An 18,617-nucleotide genomic window follows, 5' to 3' on the forward strand; every position below is an offset into this window, starting at 1 on the left:
CGCAGAACATGCAGGATTCTGTGCAGGTCTTTTTGCATTTTAATATTCACAGACACTAGTCTATATCATGATTTGATTTAAGTGTACTGACCTGCTTTTTATTTATTCATCAAAAATTTGACAAATTCTGTGAAATTTCACATTACACAGTAAATTCCGTTTTTATGAATAGTTCCACCATTCTGTCCGTGTTTTCTTTATTGCAGAAATCATAGGGCCCTAGAAAAAGCCAACTAGAAAGACATTTAACAACTAATAATAAATGAACACACTTATTATCATGATTAATATCTTTCCAGAGATGGAGAAAATCCTACTTCAGTAAGTAAAAGTGTCCCTGTCCCCAAACATGCCAAAAATGTTGGTACTCAAAAGCAGTTCCTTCCACATTTTCTGCTGCGCATCATTTATTTTTATTTTTGATAGCAGCTTTCAGCTCATGAGTGAGTGGTGGCTCTTGATGCACTGACTCTAGCTTCAGTCCACTCCTTGTGAAGCCCTCCCAAGTTCTTGAATCGGCTTCGCTTGACAATCTTCTTAAGGCTGCTGTCATCCCTGTTGCTTGTGCACCTTTTCCTGCCACACTTTTTCCTTCCAGTCAACTTCCCATGAATATGCTTCGATACAGCGTTCTGCGAACAGCTAGCCTTTTCAGCGATGACCTTTTGTGATTCACCCTCCTTGTGTCAATGATCATTTTCTGGACAGCTGTCAAGTCAGCAGACTTCCCCATGACTGTGATTGAGAGTACTGAACTAGACAGAGAGATACCCTGTATTTATACTGTATAAATGGTAATTTAAAAAGTAATTTTGAGCTGTAGTCTGTAGTTATCAACATTTACATAAACAAAGGTTTGAAACATTTTGGTTTACATGTTATTAGTCTAGAATATATTACATTTTCACTTTATTAAAAAACTGATGAAAAATATTGCACGTTTTCACGATATTCACATTTTTTGAAACGCACCTGTACATATATATTAGGGCTGCTTGATTATGGCAAAAATCATAATCATGAATATTTTGGTCAATATTGAAATCAAAGTATATGATCAAAGTCTTATTTTATGACCCTCTGGGGCCTGGATGTGTTTTGACATGCCCTGACATTTGTGCTTATTTCTGTTACTTATAACATTTTCATGGCTAAAGTCTGATTACACTGTATTCAGCACAAACTCTGTTACAATAAAATGTGAGCAGCATGCTTGTAAAAGTGTGTAGTTTTCAGAAAATGACGTTTGTGCGTGGTTTGTGAAAACAAAAAATGTAAGACCCTGAAATAAGGCCTTAATAGCCCTATCAGCTGAATGGGAGATTAAAAGAATGGCTTTTTGTTTTTTTGGAACAACACAATCCAAACATACATAACAAAGGACAAAAAGGCACATTATTGAGCACACTGGTCTCAAAAGAGAGACTTGAACAGTCACACACCTTTTTTTTAATGATTTGTTTCTCGTTTCTCCCCTGTTTAGGTTGGCACGCTGTAAGCTCACCGATCAGTGCTGTGAAATTGTGTCTTCAGTTCTACAGTCATCAAACTCCTCCCTGAGAGAACTGGACCTGAGTAACAATGGCCTGCAGGATTCAGGAGTGAATCTGCTCTGTGCTGGACTGAAGAGTCTAAATTGTCAACTCAACATACTGAGGTACTTGAGGGTCTGTGAAAAATAACCACACAAGGACATATCCTGGCAAACTTATTCTGAAATGCTTTATTTTTTCACATCAATCTATACTCCAAATGCCATTATGCATATGTAATTAAATGCCTTTCTGTTTGGAGTTTGCATTTTCTCTCTGTGTTGGTGTGGGTTTCCTCCTTGCACTCCGGTTTTCCCCCACAATACAGTAAGTGAATTGGAGACAGTAAATTGCCCATAGGTGTGAATATACAGTATGTGTCTGTGTGTGAGCCCTGTGGTGGACTGGCCATCTGTCCAGGGTGTCCCTTGTCTGTGGCCTTAGACGGTCCCCATCCAACCTCACAGAGCATGAGAGGACCTGCACAGAAGAATGGGAGAAAATCCACATCATACCCAAAAAGACTTTAAACTGTAATCTGCACCAGATTAGGTGCTTTAAATAAGTACTGAGTTAAGGCTCTGTGTACTTAAGCAAAGTAAATATTTCAGAATCACAAATCTGTTTATTTAAAAAATATATATATATATTTTTGGTCATTATATAGTGTAGATTGATGTCGAAAAAATAACCTAAAACACTACAGGCAGCATAAGGTTGCAAACATTTTTATGAATAAATAAATATTTTAATCATATTAATAATTAATAATAATAATAAATATTTTTCCAAGTTGGCGGCAATGGCTCTACGATCTATTTAGGCTTACAATGCTTTAAGTTAAATTGTTTTACTTTAGCTCATTTTAATTAATTAAACTGAACAAGAGGAAAAACAATTTTTTTTGAGTGTATGTTTTTTGTATAATGTCAGTTGTGATTTTCACTTTGATGCAACATAATATGTATACCGTAAATCCTCTAATATAGGCCCGGGCCTTTATTTTACTCAAGCGCATCGTGGCCCAGGCCTTTATTGGAAGGAGGCCAGAATTAGAGACAGGCCTTTATTTCTATTTGAGCAAAACGGACTACCAGTAGAATGAATAAAAACGAGATTTTGTGTCTATTTGAACCTATAAAATACTAGGTTCATTTATTGAAAACGTACAGTTACCATATAACATTATGGTATGCATACAGAACATTAACAACAAATAAATATAATATAAATTATATTTTTTTTGTGAAAAGCAATGATTCATTTTGAAACAGTATTTTGTTCCAGCTCTAGTAGCTCCACAACAGCGCGCATCTGTGCATTCATTCATTCATTCACACACACACAGAAATGCGATTCATATTTAAAAAGTCTTTTTGCGTGAAACTTAACGTTACAGACACTATTGCGATTAGAACAAAGCAAATATAGAACTGACCTATTACTTCTGAGGTACATTTTCCAGGATTATTATTACTTTGATAGATGTGTGTTATCCAGCTGATTGTGGGCGTTCACAGGTTTGCGTGGATCGCCTCAAGATTATTTGCGTTTGAATAGCGTGCGCTCTCCGTAATTAAGATCAAAGTCAACAGAGTATTTTGAATCTCTTTTGCACTTAAGAAAAAAAGCGAGCCTATAGCGCCGGCGCGATTGTCGATCCCAGGGGGTTAAAAATAGATTTTCGCCAAAAATCCTCTTTGGCTCCACAGCTGCCATGGTAAACAACATTAGCCTGTGACTGAAGTCTCACGTGCGAGTCAAGAGCGAAGTGATTGACATGACCAGGCTACCGTAGCTATGGCTTGGATTCATTAGCAAACATTGCCCCCCTGTGGTATTTGCATGTTACTATCACAAGCATAATGTTGTGGCCTGCCCAGAAAAACGTTGGTTCTAATAATAGCCCCGGCCACTATTAGAGACCGGCCTTTATTTACCTCCGCCGACACCGAGACCGGCCAATGTTAGAGACCCGGCCGCTAATGGAATACAGGCCAATATTAGAGGATTTACGGTAATAACCCCAAATCACAATTTCTCATTGAAGCAAAATCTGCTGATTACAAGGAGCAGGCAAAGTCAAGTCAAGTCAAGTCACTTGAGGGACATATCGTGGCAAACTTATTCTGAAATGCTTTATTTTTTCACATCAGTCTATACTCCAAATGCCAAATACTCCAAATAAAAGCAAACAAAACCTTTTTTCTTTCTTTGTCATTCAGAGCAGATTTCCTGTTGCAGAAACGAGTCATGACTATACTGCCCTCTATAGGTCTGGTGCAGTCATAGTGCGCATGTGTCGAATGTGCACATCCTGAACTTTATTGGAAATTGTATATTGGGTCAGTGTAACTCAGTTAAGTTAAAACAGCATTCCTTTGTTTTGTTAAATAAACTTGATTGAATTAGGTTACAACAACAAAATTAGAATTTATTGGTAGAATCAGTTAGAAATACCTCCTTAAAGCAACAACTGCCCTTTCACTTTTTTATAGTGCATGTTTATGTAAAAAAAAATTCATATTTTCTAATGTAAAAATAAATAACTTGCTCATCATAAATGATATCCTCAAATGTATCAAGTCCCTCATAATGTAACAGAAACCACAGTTTTGCTCTTTTTCTGAGGTAAAATCTTCCAGGATTATTTCTCACTGCATTCCAAATTTTAGAGTTAATGTGAACATGTGAATCTTCTGTTGTATAAACCCTGTTACTACCAACTGACGTATTTGCACGGGTTCACTGTTTATGTATTTCTATGTATGTGTGAAAGAAAACCAAGAAAAAAGTAGTGGTGACTGAAATTGTTATTGATTTGAATAAAAAAATGTTTTTAAGAGAACGATTTCCATTGAAGTATATCGGGGTCTTTACATTCATGTTCTTTGCAGACATCAAAATTTCTCAAAAACATCAGACAATGCATACAGTGCTCTAAAACACCAGTCTGTATTTATAATATTGTTTTTGTAATGATTTGTTTCTTATTTGTCCCCTGTTTAGGTTGGCACACTGTAAGCTCACCGATCAGTGCTGTGAAATTGTGTCTTCAGTTCTACAGTCATCAAACTCCTCCCTGACAGAGCTGGACCTGAGTAACAATGACCTGCAGGATTCAGGAGTGAATCTGCTCTGTGCTGGACTGAAGAGTCTAAACTGTCAACTCAACATACTGAGGTATTTGAGGGTCTGTGAAAAATAACCACACAAGGACATATCGTGGCAAACTTATTGTGAAATTATTCTTATTCCAGAATTATTTCTCACTGCATCCCAAAATTAAAGTAAATGAATCTGATCATTCTGATGAAACGGGATGCGTTTGAGTTGATGTGGGTGTTGACTCTGTTTGCATGAAGTGCCTCAGATTATTACCATATGAATGCCGTGCGCTTTCTGTTGGCATGTTCACATTTGCTGGAAGCTGACACGAGAGACAGTTACATCTCTCTCTCTCTCTCTCTTATACAGATTATATAAACATTGAATATTTGTTTTCATTTTGAATAGGATAATTTAAAAGTAGACACTTATATGTATCTACAGATATATTACTCTTGTCTGTGTGACAAATATTAGCAGAATTTTGTTTTCCTTTTTTGATGCATTGCAGAAAAAAGTTCACTGAGACGGCTGAAAACATCCTGTTTGTTTTGTTTTGATTGCAAGTGGACACAAATGAAAGTAAACTTTTTACAGTTTCGAATGATGTATTAACCATATTACCATAAATTTGATAAAATTAGTATTGTATTATGTGAAAAAATCCATCAAAAGGTGCCGGTATGTCTGTCGACCCCAGAGGGTTCATTCTTTTAGATTTTATGGGTAAAAATAGAGTTTTTTAATTTGAAATTTTACAACACTGTGATTTCATTAAAATCAATCAGATGCCACCAGTAGATGAAGCACACTGACATGAACACTTACTGTTGTTGTAGATTATCTCAGTGTATGGTGACAGAGGAAGGTTGTGCTGCTCTGGCATCAGCTCTGAGTTCAAACCCTTCACACCTGAGAGAGCTGGATCTGAGCTGCAATCACCCAGGAGAATCAGGACTGAAGCTGCTCTCTGATACTCTCAACCATCTGGACAAACTCAAGTATGTTAAGTAATATAACAATAATCCTGTCTGGTGTGATTGTTTTTGTTTTTTTTAAGGGTTAGTTACCAAAAAAATTTAATTCTGTCATTATTTACTCACTTTCATTCATTTTCAGAACAGAAATGAAGAGATTTTTGATAAAATCTGAGATATTTCTGTTCCTCCATTGACAGTGCTACCACTTCAATGCTTCAAAAAGTTCATAAAGAGATTGTGATCTATTTGAATTTAGTTTAATCCAAATTTTCTGAAGAGACATCACTTTATATGATTAACAGATTTAATTGACTCTATTATTCACATATAAAATTCATCAACGCACACATCAGTTATGTTAAACTGAAGCTTAGACATGCTTGCTTGATGTGTGAGAATGTGTGAGAGTTATTCTTGTGTTACGGAGCACGTTTGATCTTCTGCAATAACCAATGAGGTTAATTCTCGTGTTACGCACACTGTTAACCCTTGCTGTAAAAAAAGGCCAAATTCTGACAATTTCATACCATTTTCCATTAAAACAGTAATATACGTAGAAATTAAAAATAGCCTACAGGAATATACTGTGAATTAACAGTGCTCAAAATCGACACTCAGGGGCTGTTATTTCAATCACACCCTATACCCTCAATCACTATTCCCTACATTAGTTCACTAATATAGTCCACTTGACAGAGTGAATAAAAGGAAGTGAGTGAATTGAGACACTGATGAACACCTGATAAGCAGAATCATTGAAGGACAGAGAAACAAGAACAGAAAAAAGAGAAACACAAGAACTACAACTGACTTCCAGCCACAGAGTGTGAAAACAGTTTACAAACCAGTTTACCATTATTTCTTTCAGACGTGTACAAAAGTTCTTGTTGAGAATTAACAGCTATTTAGTCGTTGATGTTTTATTGAATATAATAAAGTTTTTAGTCACCATGATGTAGATCAGTATTTGCTGGACATCTGATTCAGTGATCTCTTTCTGTGTATAAGCTTTGAATTTATGGGTATTTTGTTACACAGCACATTTGAGCTTCGACAAGAACCAGTGAGGTTCAAGAATATGTGTAATAAGCAATAGATCTAATGTTATAGAATAAAAATATTGTTTTAATGAAGTTGCGCTCATAAAGACACTGTAGACATCTAAGTTTAGAACAAAGATGGAGAATAAATTGAAAGTGAGTGTGGAGAAACTGAGATAGCAAATAGCATAGTTCCTTTTCCGTTCTTTGCTTAGGGGTAATAAGAAGTTTGAAATACCTTCTCAGTAGTAAACTGTTAGTGAACATCCCGACGCCGCAGACGCTGCTGAGAGCGACATTTAGATAAATATGTTAAAATGTGTTGCACATTTTTCTCTTAATAACAAACACAACAAAAACACAGTGATGAGAAATCAGCAGTAAAGAAAGCAGCTCTGCAATCCGGCACTCCTGTCTAGTCATGTCATGATTGTTTATACAGCACTTTATACAATAGATTGGTTTAAAACCACAAGTATCATATCATATCTGTCAAAAAAAAGGTCAAATTCTGACAGTATCATACCATTTTCCATTAAAACAGTAATCTACAGTAGAAAACAATGCATTCTTTGATATATTTGTTGTTTTCGAGAAAATAGCTTACAGGAATATACTGTGAATTAACAGCGCTCAAAGTCGACACTCTGAGGCTGTGTTCAAAATCACACCCTATACCCTCATTCACTATTCCCTACATGATGAACACCTGATAAGCAGAATCACTGAAGGACAGAGAGACAAGAACAGAAACAAGAGAAACACAGGAACTACAACTGACTTCCAGCCACACTGAGTATGAAACCAGTGTACAAACCAGTTTAACATTATTTATTTCATACATGCACAAAAGTTGAGAATTAGTTGAGAATTAACAGATATTTAGTTTTTTATGTTTTATTGAATATAATAAAGTTTGTAGTCACCATGATGGAGATCAGTATTTGCTTTAGTTGGTCTCTTGGCCCTTGACTTTATAACATTAGTTTCTCTCTGGCTGCTGTAACTGTGAGTTTATAAAACACATTTGTTATGGCAAGACAAAGTCAAGAGGAAGTTGATCAGGTGTTTTTGGCTGTTGTGATGATGCCATGATCATTTTGGACATGATTTTCTGATCTCATCCTGTGTATAAGCTTTGAATTAATGGCCATTTAATATTTGTCATATATCTGTTAATCTACCTCATGAAATCCATCAATGTTTCTGTAATCAGTTATTCTGAAGAATATTGAAATCATATACTGCATTAAAACATTTTGAACTACTGCATGACTCAGACACACACAGACATCAACATTCATGTCGCAATGCATGCTGGGTTCCAGGACAGTATAAAACTCCCAGCATGCACTGCTGCATGAATAAATAAATAAATTATTGCCACCATTGTTTAGAGACGTGCTGATTTTTGATATCTCTGTGTTTCTACATGTCAGTGTAACTCTGTTTCTTTGGTTGTGCATGATGTGCTAAAAAAAATTATCATTGTAACTCATTTCTGTAGTTTCATAGTGGTGGTAATGTAACACTTGATACAGGATTAAACTGAATGAGATTAGTAAATGAACAGGTTATATGATTATTTTGTCATCATAATCAATATAACAAACTGCATTCACAAACCATGTGTGTATGCACATGTGTGATCTGCAAAAACAGAGTTCAAGCAGCAAGCGAAAAACTGATGTTAAAAAGTCAAGGGTCAGCATCCCAACTAAAGCAAACACTGATCTCTATAATGGTATCAAACCAAACATTTTCAATTAAACATCTCAATAACTACTTCTGTAGATGTATGACAGAAATAAAGAAATACTGGGTAATAATAAGTGTAATAATGTGTAATGGTTTGAAGTCAGTTTTAGTTCTTGTGTTTCTCTATTTTCTGTTTGAGTGTTTCTCTTTCCTTCAGTGATTCTGCTTGTTAACAGCAGGTGTTCAATCTTTTTTGTACAATCTTTTTTTAGTGGTCTCAAATTAAATAGGCTCACAGTAATACTTTGCTCACATTATTTGTGCATTAAAAATTTTAGTTAATACATTTAAATGACAGTTAATCAGTTAAAGGCAGTCGGTTTCTGCAAGTGAAATATTAGTTAACTTGAGTTTTAATTTAATTTAGTTTTGTTAAGAACTGTACAACTAACAGTAATGTTGCCAGTATTTTACTGTAAAAAAGCCTGGTAAGATCTAACAGTGTATGGTGTATTATAAAAAACTAAAGTAAATTAGCCAAAAAATATGATGGTATACTCTTTCTTTTAATTATTATGTAATGCACAGACATGTAGCCTATATAGGCTTTAGCAATACCCAAATCAAACCCGAGAGCGCATTTATTTTACTGTTATACAAATACTGTATAGTAAAAATGCTCAATTATAATTATATATAGCTTTGGAGCCGCTGCTCTGACACTGTATAAGCGCTTCCAGTGTGAATACTTGTGTGCGTCTGCAGTGATGTAGTTGTAAAACGGTCGAAATTAGCGCATGCGCAACAGGACACCGTTGCCGTTGTATCAGCAGCTGCTGCTTAAAGTCCCTGTTATCAGTCATGTACACACGCATGGTGCACTGATGATGAAACACGTAAATTAGGAATTTTTTAATGGTTTTCTTTTGGTAGTTAAAATATTAAAACATTTTTCCAACATGAGGTTTCGTGTCACTGTCAGTCTTTTTACATCAGTGCAAAACTAGGTTATGCAGATTAAGACAACTATTCATCGGCACGCACTGACTAATTCTATGTGGTAGCAACAAAAAATAAAAGATTGCGACCAAATCATGTGCTGGTGCGACCAACTGAGAGAGTTAGTAGCACCAGTGCAACCAGTGGAAAAGTTAGTCTGGAGCCCTGCACTGATTTAAAGTGTACACTATTTTAGGGATGCGCGGTATACCGGTACTGCAAAAATACCGGTATATATTATATTTCAAACGGTACAATATCATAATTTTGCTCAATTCGGTATTTGATGCGCTGCTGTTTCGAAGTTCACCGCTAGGCGGTAGTGCGCTACCCAAACTGACGCTGGTCACGCAAAACCGGCAAACGTGACAACGGAGGAACACGATGGATCAAACAGATGAAGCTCATTCTACACATACTGTCTATGATTCTACACGCCCGAAATTAATAAATAAAGAGAGCAGTAGGAGTGAAATATAGCATTACTTTGCTTACAAAAGTAATGAGAAAGGTGAAGCAACAGACCTCAATGCACCACTCTACAAACGCTGCTTTAAATTAGCCACGGGAGGCAACACAGTCTGGCTAAGCACTTGTCACTTGCTCATCCTGACTTGTTCAAAGAGTTCAGAGATCGACAGGTGAGCATCATTCAACTGATTTAATTTAGACTTCTATTCACAACACTGATCAGCGCACATACATAAGAGCTTATCAATTAAATATGATACGGTAAACACGAAAGCTCAAATGTGCTTGCATGACACGCTAGAACCAATGAAGTTTAGGTCTCATAATTTTTGCACATTCAAACAATCATATATTAATTGAATTTGAATGAATAAAGAGATTAGTAATATTCATTTTAGTATTAGTGCTAGTAAAATTGCTAGTGTGGCGACCCCTAGGAATCAGCCGAGAGAGAAAGAGTAGTAATATGGATATTACTAATATGAATGTTAGAATAACACTTTACAATTAAGCTACATTTGTCAACATTCATTAGGTAACCTGACCTAACAGTATTATAACATGTATTAATCTAGATCAATCAGTAATTATTATTTAAATATACTAATACATGTTTAGCATGTTAACATTAGCCTACTTTATGCAATGCATTAAACTAATATGAACCCAAACAGTACTCAAACCAAGATGAATAAATGCTATAAATGTTGATAATTCTCTGTTGACAGCTAATGGTTAACATGTCATTTCATTATTCTATTATTATTCTATATTAATTTATTATTATAGATATTAACATATTTTAATTGTATCATTTCAGGTTTTTTCTTTTCTTTCCAAAATCAAAATTTAACCTAGGCTACTGTATGTTCCCTGACTGTTTTTTATTTTTTTTATTTTTTTTTTTTTACATTTTGATACTTTTTGTTTGCATATTCGGTACTGCAGAGTTTCAAGCAGTGTTTTTTAATAAAATAGTTTCAATTCACTTAAATTTTGAGGCCGGTTATTTGTCACCTGTGGTATCGATTTAGTATCGATACCGAGGTATTAGGTTCTGGTATCGTACCGAAACCAAAATTGTGGTATCGAGCCATCCCTACACTATTTATCATCATGGTAATCCATGTTTGGATCCCGGCACTTCGGTCTAGTTTGGCTTTGGTTCTGTGCCGGGATTCGGACATTCATGCTCCGCGTGTTTGTATTCTGTTGTGAGCGCACAGGATGTGCTTTCGCTTGTTCTCGTGTGCTCTGTCTTGTTGTGTGTTTTTTGAGTTCGCTCGGACCGTACGCTCTTCTGTCCGTGTGTGTTGTTGTGTTCTGTGTAGCACACGGTTCGTGTTTACATCGGCTGTGTGCTTTCATGTCGTGTTATGTCTTGTGCTGTGTAAAAGCTTGTGTTTGACACTGGCTGTGTGCTTTCATGTTGTCATGTTTTGTGTGAACAAATGGCTTATGAATGTTCTCATAGACGGGTTTCTGTGCAACGTCATCACAGAGATGCGCGCACAACTACGTGGCAGAAAGCAGCACTCTTTACGGCATATCTAGCAGAAACAGAGATGACATGGAGCTGTTGTGCTGTAAACTGCACTAACCGTCAAAAGGATGGATTTAAAATGTAAGAAATCAATACTTTTATTCATCAAGGATGAATTAAATTAATCAAAAGTTACAGTAAAGACATTTATAATGTTACAAAAGATTCTATTTCAAATAAATGCTGTTCTTTTGAACTTTCTATTCATCAAAGAATCCTGAACAAATAAAATGTACATAACTGTTAATAATAATGAATGTTTTATCAAATCATCATATTATAATGATTTCTGAAGGATCATGTGACACTGAAGACTGGAGTAATGATGCTGAAAATTCAGCGTTGATCACAGGAATAAATTACATTTTTAAATATATTAAATAGAAAACAGTCCATTTAAATAAGTGTATATATCGGGCCATATGATTGCTGGCCACTTGGACATATCTTTGATTCATTCGTGATAGCGATAGCGTAGGGATCTGGTAATGTCTCACCATTACTGAGAGTTCATTTCTTAATATAATCGGCGGAGTTTGCGCTACCTAGACTTCCAAAGTAAATGATGATAGCCATTTCCTCACTGTCACACACCTAGCTAGCTGTCGCACGCCTCATGTCTTGTACAGTATGTTTACAGTATCAAATTTCTTTCAAATGTGGCGGGTTGTGTTGTGATGTAGCCTTGTCGTAAACATTTAGGATAGAAAGGCTCAACAACCAACAAAACCAGGTAGACTAAGTTCATAAATTCATAGGGTATGTCAGGTTTTTATAATTAGCAAACTTAGTTAGACAATTTCATTCAGAGACCTGATGCACATTATAACTTAGCCTACTAGTCAACTGTTTTGATGCATGACTTGCATGCACCTCCAAGTATAAAAATGATATGATATGTTTTAGTCATGTTTGTTGTGAGCTCATGGCTTGTCATGTGTGTTTCCTTGTGCCATGTGCTCTCCTGTCTATTGTCTAACCTTGTCCATCTTGTTACCTGATTATTGGTTAATTTGCCCTCATTACACCTGTTCATCTGTCCTCCCTCTTTACCTGCCTTGTTTACTCTCCCTATTTATTCTCCCTGTGTTTGCAGTCCTGTGCTGGTTCGTCGTCGAATGTACCCCTTGTGTCCTGCTATATCCTGTTTGTCTAGTCTTGCCTTGTCTTGCTGTCTTGTTTTCCTCACGGGGTAGTTTTTGTTTGTATTTTGTTTTATTTTTATTATTATTAAATCCTCGCCTCATCTTCTCAACCCCAAAACCCTGACACCAGTGGCATGTTGTAACCCGATAACAACCGGTAAAAACTGATATCACAGGTTATCCGGATAACTGAAGTTGGCGCTTTACACTTGCTAAGAATTTTGGTGAACTAATAAAATATTTAAACTCGTATCAATATATCTTATCCCCATAATTATTTATGTGGCGAAATGCTGTGTAATAAGTGGTATGACTGTATACCGTATCTCTTAAATGTCCGTCTAGTTTGAACTTGCCTCTTGCTAGCAACTGCTTTCTCCGCAGAAGCTTTGTGTTTAAAGAGCTAATTAAATATTTCGACTCAATCAGTATTTCGTGTCTAATTATTTACTTATGTGGCAAATAGCCGTGTAATCAGCGAGATTATGTACATCCAGCCGGTTATTATCGCATAATAAACCCTTCAGAGTGATGCCTGATCCTGATCACCCTGTTGGGGTTTATTCTGCATAACAACCGGCTGGATGAACATTATCCCTTACTTAATAAATGCTGTAGAAGTATTGTTCATTTCAGAAGTGTTAAATAATTAATGTTAAACTAAGTTGATATTAACTAATGTACACTGTAAAAAACAAAACAGGTCATTGACTGCCAGCTACGGCTGCCAAACATAAAGATTACGAAGACTCACGCTGACATCAAGAATCAGTGTATGAATCGCAACAATGGTGACAATCAACAAAATATACAGATCAACTCTGAACTTCACAAAACAAGCTACTAAAGTCACAGAAAGCTTTGTTGATTGTCACCACTGTTGAGATTCATAATGTGTTGATTCTTGATGTCTCTGTGCACCTAAAAAACAGATCAGAATATTTTCTGTGAAATGACTTTAAAAAAAATCGGAATACCAGATTGTCATAATACTGATGCCACAATATCTCAAGTCTACTGTAAATCAAATGAAATTAAGAATGAAATCAGGATGACTATATCATCGCCAATACGTGACCAACATCATCTGATGAAATTTTCTCCGGCATGTTTTTAAAAAATGTGTATCAGAAACACAATTAAATCAGCAAAAGAAAACCTTGTGTGAAAAAGTCAAGGATCAAGAGCCCAACTAAATCAAACACTGATCACCAATTTTTATTTTATTTTAAAAAAAAACATTTTTTTTTTTTGTATGATAGAAATAAAGTCAAACTGGATTGTAAATTCATCTTGTTAATTCATAAAAAAATTACAGCTCTACTTCATTTCACTTCAGAATTCTAGATCTGAGCTATAAGCTATATAAACGAAAAGTATTTTGGGACTATATATCTTTTTTTGTCAGATTTTGTGCTGCAAAACATTCATGAGTCATGACAGCTGTTTTTGTCCATGCTTGCAAATAATCATGACCACCCGACATGAATTATATAAATAATTTAATAACACAGCCATTCAAAACCGGGGTCTACCATGTGCATAAAACGATCACCGAAAATCAGATATCACAGATATCAAATACCAGTCCTGTCTAAAGCTAATGTAAACAGGTGGGGTAACAAATCGGATATAGTCAAAAGATCGGATCTGTGCTATAGAAGTTTTTTCCTTACAAAATTCAAATGAAAATTCAAAATGCTTAAAAATATCAAATAATAAATCAAAGTCTCAAAACAGTTGCTCAAATGTTAAATCAAATGCACATATTATTAAATAATAAATCAAACTCTCAATATGGCAATATATGCAATGCAATTTTATGCAATTTTATTTTCTCATTTGGGAAAGCATATAAAACTATATCAAAAATCAAATTAAAATTCATTTGTATTTGATTTTTTAATTTTCATTATCAACTTAGTAGCCTATAAACCTGTCATAATTATAATTCAATGCTCAAATCATAAATCAAATGCTCAAATTATAAATCAAATGCTCAAACCAACATCGCAAATGATAAATGCTTTTTATTTTTTATAGAACATATTCCGAATAAAGGCCAGGGTCACAGATTTGGGATTTTTTTTTAGAAACGTGGGAAAAAAAACTACTCTCGTATGTTTAAGTAGCAACAAAACATAAATAGAATGTGTTTTAACGCGAACATGAAACGGATCAAACCTTCACTTTTTGGGATGTTTTATTTAGGTGTTAGAAAAACATAACCTGCACGTTGGAATAATACGTTTTAATAATACGACCAGGCCAAATACCAACTGACTTTATTATGTTTTATATTAATATATCTCGTCTATATCTATTATCCACATGTGCGGAATCGTGTTGTGCTTAGTCAGTAGGGCCCATTACTGATACTTCTTGACAATTTTACTATGCGATAACACTGTAGAAGTTCTGAATGGCCGGTAACTTAAACATTTAGTAGCCAAATTGTCTGGTGAGTGAAAAAAGTTAATTTTCAAACCCTGATGACAAGACATTATGAAACTGTTCCCAGTAGGGATGTCAACGATTAATCGACGATCGATTAATTGTCGATAATACATTTAATCGATACAACTTATCGATCATCGATTAAGCAGGTCTTCATGCGCGTGCGTGCTGCTCAACCGCGAAACATGTAAAGCGAGCGCGCCGGAGTTATGTTTGGGACCATTTTACACCTTCATCATGACTATAAGTTTGCGTGTGCATTCGCAGCCTTTTGTTTTGTGCAAATGTAAGTTGTAATACTGTTTATTTTGTGTATGCCTATCTATATCTGACTGATCTCATATTGGATGCATTTGGTTAAGAATGAACTCTGTAGTAAAGCGTCAGCTTCAGCGCGCGCAGCTCAAACGGCAGTGCACGACTAATAATGACTATTGGGACTGTAATATCACATAACATTATAAAGAGAACAATATTGTAATAAAACATTGTGAATTATTTGGGTTTAGTTGCCGTGTCGCGTTGCTCCAGGAAGACCGCGTCCACAACATGAGTAGTTCTGAATGAATGGCACGTAACTTAGTTCAAGTTCACTTGTGCATGAATTTGCGTCATTTTGTGCAGATATAATTTGTAATATTATGTTTATTTTGAATATATCTGATTAATCTCATATAGGATGCGTTTCTTTTAGATAAATAACGTGCTAGCAAAGTGCTCCAGTTTAACGGTAGCAGATTCATTCAGCGCGTGCAGTTGTCCCAGGAAGAGCGCGTCCACAACAGTCACACATTCTAAGCGCATATGAGGCGGCGTTGGTGACACGTTGTATTAGTAGTTATATTTGATTATTAAATAATTAATTTAATTATCAATCACATCGAAACATTTTACAATCCTACAAGCCCTTTATTTATATTTAAAACCATTCTAATTGATTTGGTGAGGAACGTAGCGTTTTGAGCAGCATTTGCAGACCCTGTCATGCTGTCATAGCCACTGCAGTGGACACATATCGCAGTATTAAGGCTAACGATTAATCGATTAATTGATCGTTAGTTTAAACGACGATCGATCATGGGAATTTGTGAAAATTGACATCCCTAGTTCCCAGTGTTCAAACCGCTGCACCACATGGCAGTCAGATAAGACACTATGCAAATATGAAAGATTTGTCTAGTTTTTACCGTTACACATTTGTAATCTTCTGGGCAAGACTAAATACAATGACTGACAACAAAACAGGCTTTAAAAGTTGTATTTAGAAAGGAACAAATGGAACAACACATAGTTTTGTTACAGCATAAAAAATAAAAAAAAACAACTAGGTAAATAGTTTTAAAGCAGGACCATTAAGAGGGGAAATCTGCAGAGGAGATGAGAGGAGATCGGCATTTTAGAGCCGGAGTGTGAAGATGAATAGTTCCAGGTTCATACACAGAAGAGTGAGGGAAACAAAAAAGGAAAAAGTACGAGACATCGTGATTCACACAAGGGGAAAACCACAAAGATAACACCAGAGGTTGTTTGATCACACAACAGAGAGTTAAAACAGACCTTGCTCTTCTTAAAGACCTCTGAGCAACAGGGCTGAAATCTCTTAAAATCCACAGAGATTCAGACTTGAATGAAGGCCTGGTACTAGAGCACTAATGCAGTGTGGCATGAACACACACACACACACACACACACACACACACTCTTCACTTCACTCTTCACTCATGTTCCTATCCGCATATTGCTGTTATTTTGTTGTTGTTGGTTTTATTTACTAAAATGTAGTTTCTTATTCTAAAGTTAATCATTTTATACATTTGAATTATTGAAATAAATATGTAATTGCAATCAAGTATTTTCTTTTAGTGGCAACTTATGTGGCATTATTGCAATAATAAGACACTTCAAAAGACCTCAAACAAAAACAAAAAAATCTAAACTTTGACAAAAATACTGATTTAATGTATTTTAAAATGATTAAATATATATTCATAACAAAAGCTGTTAGAAGAGCAGTTAGTCACATCCAGAAAAATGAATGGATCTCTATGGGGCAATTACACTTTCTGGCTAAAAATATATTATCTGCAAAACAAATTGTGACCAGATGGCAGAATTATGCATCTAACAAATAGATCAATATCCAGAAACAACTCGTATAATTTAATTTGGATCATTATTAATGAATGTGTTTTTTTTGTTTTTTGTTTTAAATGTAATATTTCATATGCATGCTAATGGTGTAGCTGAGGAGTTTTGCAGTAAATAGGTAGGCTACAAAAGTACTTCAGATCTCCCAAAACACAGCATTAATGTATAGATGAGAAGTAAACAAAACAATTATATATTTGTATTATTAAAAATGTTTTTTTTTTAGTTTTTTTTTTTTAAGTTCTTAAACAAGAGCAACACGACAACTGTTTCTCCATAGCAATGTGCATTCTGGTCCAACCCAGTCTAGCAAGGAAACACTGGCAATATGAGAGAGATCTCTTGAGATTCTTTGTGCTACAGTGCAGAGAACTGTGGAGAAGCTTTCCTTGTGTACAATGTCCAGCAGATGCTCACTATTGCAGATGTTGGGGGATGGTTGTGTGTGTGTGTGTGTGTGTGTGTGTGTGTGTGTGTGTGTGTGTGTGTGTGTGTGTGTGTGTGTGTGTGTGTGTGTGTGTGTGTGTGTGTGTGTGTGTGTGTGTGTGTGTGTGTGTGTGTGTGTGTGTGCACATTTAACATTGTGCTTGTAGTATAGTGTTGCTTCATCATTTCTGTGATTTTCATGACAAGTTATCAGTTTTATGGTCTAGTGGGGCATTATGGATCCTATATGGGGTCAAAAAAGACCCCGAACATCCAGAGTGTGACTTTAACAACATACAGCCAGATATTGCATTTATTTATTTATTCAAACCTTGTTTAGGGCTGTCCAATAGCACATAACTGTGACAAGCCTTTTTACATTTCTTAAACAAGAGCATTACGACAACTGTTTCTCCACAGCAATGTGTATTCTGGTCCAACCAAGTCTAACAAGGGAACACTGGCAATATGCGAGAGATCTCTTGAGATACTTTGTGCTACAGTGCAGAGAACTGTGGAGAAGCTTTCCTTGTGTACAATGTCCAGCAGATGCTCACTATTGCAGATGTTGGGGGATGGTGACGGTTGAGACGTTTGTTGCAACGCTCTTAAAGAAATCCCTTTCCTCAGGGACTTTTCCTCCTCAGTGAAACCCTTACTAGAGGCTTCATGTAAACCCGGCACAAACTAACATGGCGGCATCATGCATATATATAACGCTCAAACTAACGCGATTGTTGTAAAGGTGTTTAAACAACAAAACACATCCACTTGCACATATTTGACAATCGGGATACCAGATATGTCATGCTATAGCTACACATTTGTGAATATTTTGAATAAAAAAAAGGGAAAAGGAAACAAAAGCAGATCATCAGTCATTCAGCGCTATTGTGGTTGCGGTGTGTCACGTGACTAGCAATGATGCATCACCATGGAAACAATATAGTGATGCGTTCTAAATAACGGTCGCCTTTGAAAAAATAGTGAATAAGATTATTCTTTTTTTTTTGTCAATTTTGTTTGTTCTTTTTACATGCAGTTTGTAAAGTGACAAAATGAAGCAAAGC

The 18,617-nt window shown here is 35.6% G+C and overlaps 1 protein-coding gene and 1 long non-coding RNA gene across 5 annotated transcripts in view; both read left to right on the forward strand.

Annotated features, from left to right (window-relative positions):
• Positions 1-18,617, forward strand: part of LOC309510147 (uncharacterized protein) — a gene marked incomplete at its 5' end in the record, with an annotated part of 50,712 nt that overhangs the window by 17,828 nt on the left and 14,267 nt on the right. For 2 of the 4 annotated variants that reach the window (XM_082185030.1, XM_082185032.1), the window contains 3 exons: positions 1,484-1,657; positions 4,542-4,715; positions 5,480-5,650. In XM_082185030.1, the coding sequence (XP_082041156.1) occupies positions 1,484-1,657; positions 4,542-4,715; positions 5,480-5,650 (519 nt within the window). The remainder of the gene's footprint in view (positions 1-1,483; positions 1,658-4,541; positions 4,716-5,479; positions 5,651-18,617) is intronic. The other 2 variants (XM_082185031.1, XM_082185033.1) reach the window with 2 other exon arrangements.
• Positions 14,947-16,442, forward strand: LOC309513036. Its single transcript, XR_014211249.1, has 2 exons — positions 14,947-15,036; positions 16,088-16,442. It is a non-coding gene; the product is annotated as an uncharacterized lncRNA (long non-coding RNA).

The sequence above is a fragment of the Leuciscus leuciscus genome (genome assembly GCF_965113295.1).
Source record: "Leuciscus leuciscus genome assembly, chromosome: 1".
NCBI classification, from domain to species: domain Eukaryota; kingdom Metazoa; phylum Chordata; class Actinopteri; order Cypriniformes; family Leuciscidae; genus Leuciscus; species Leuciscus leuciscus.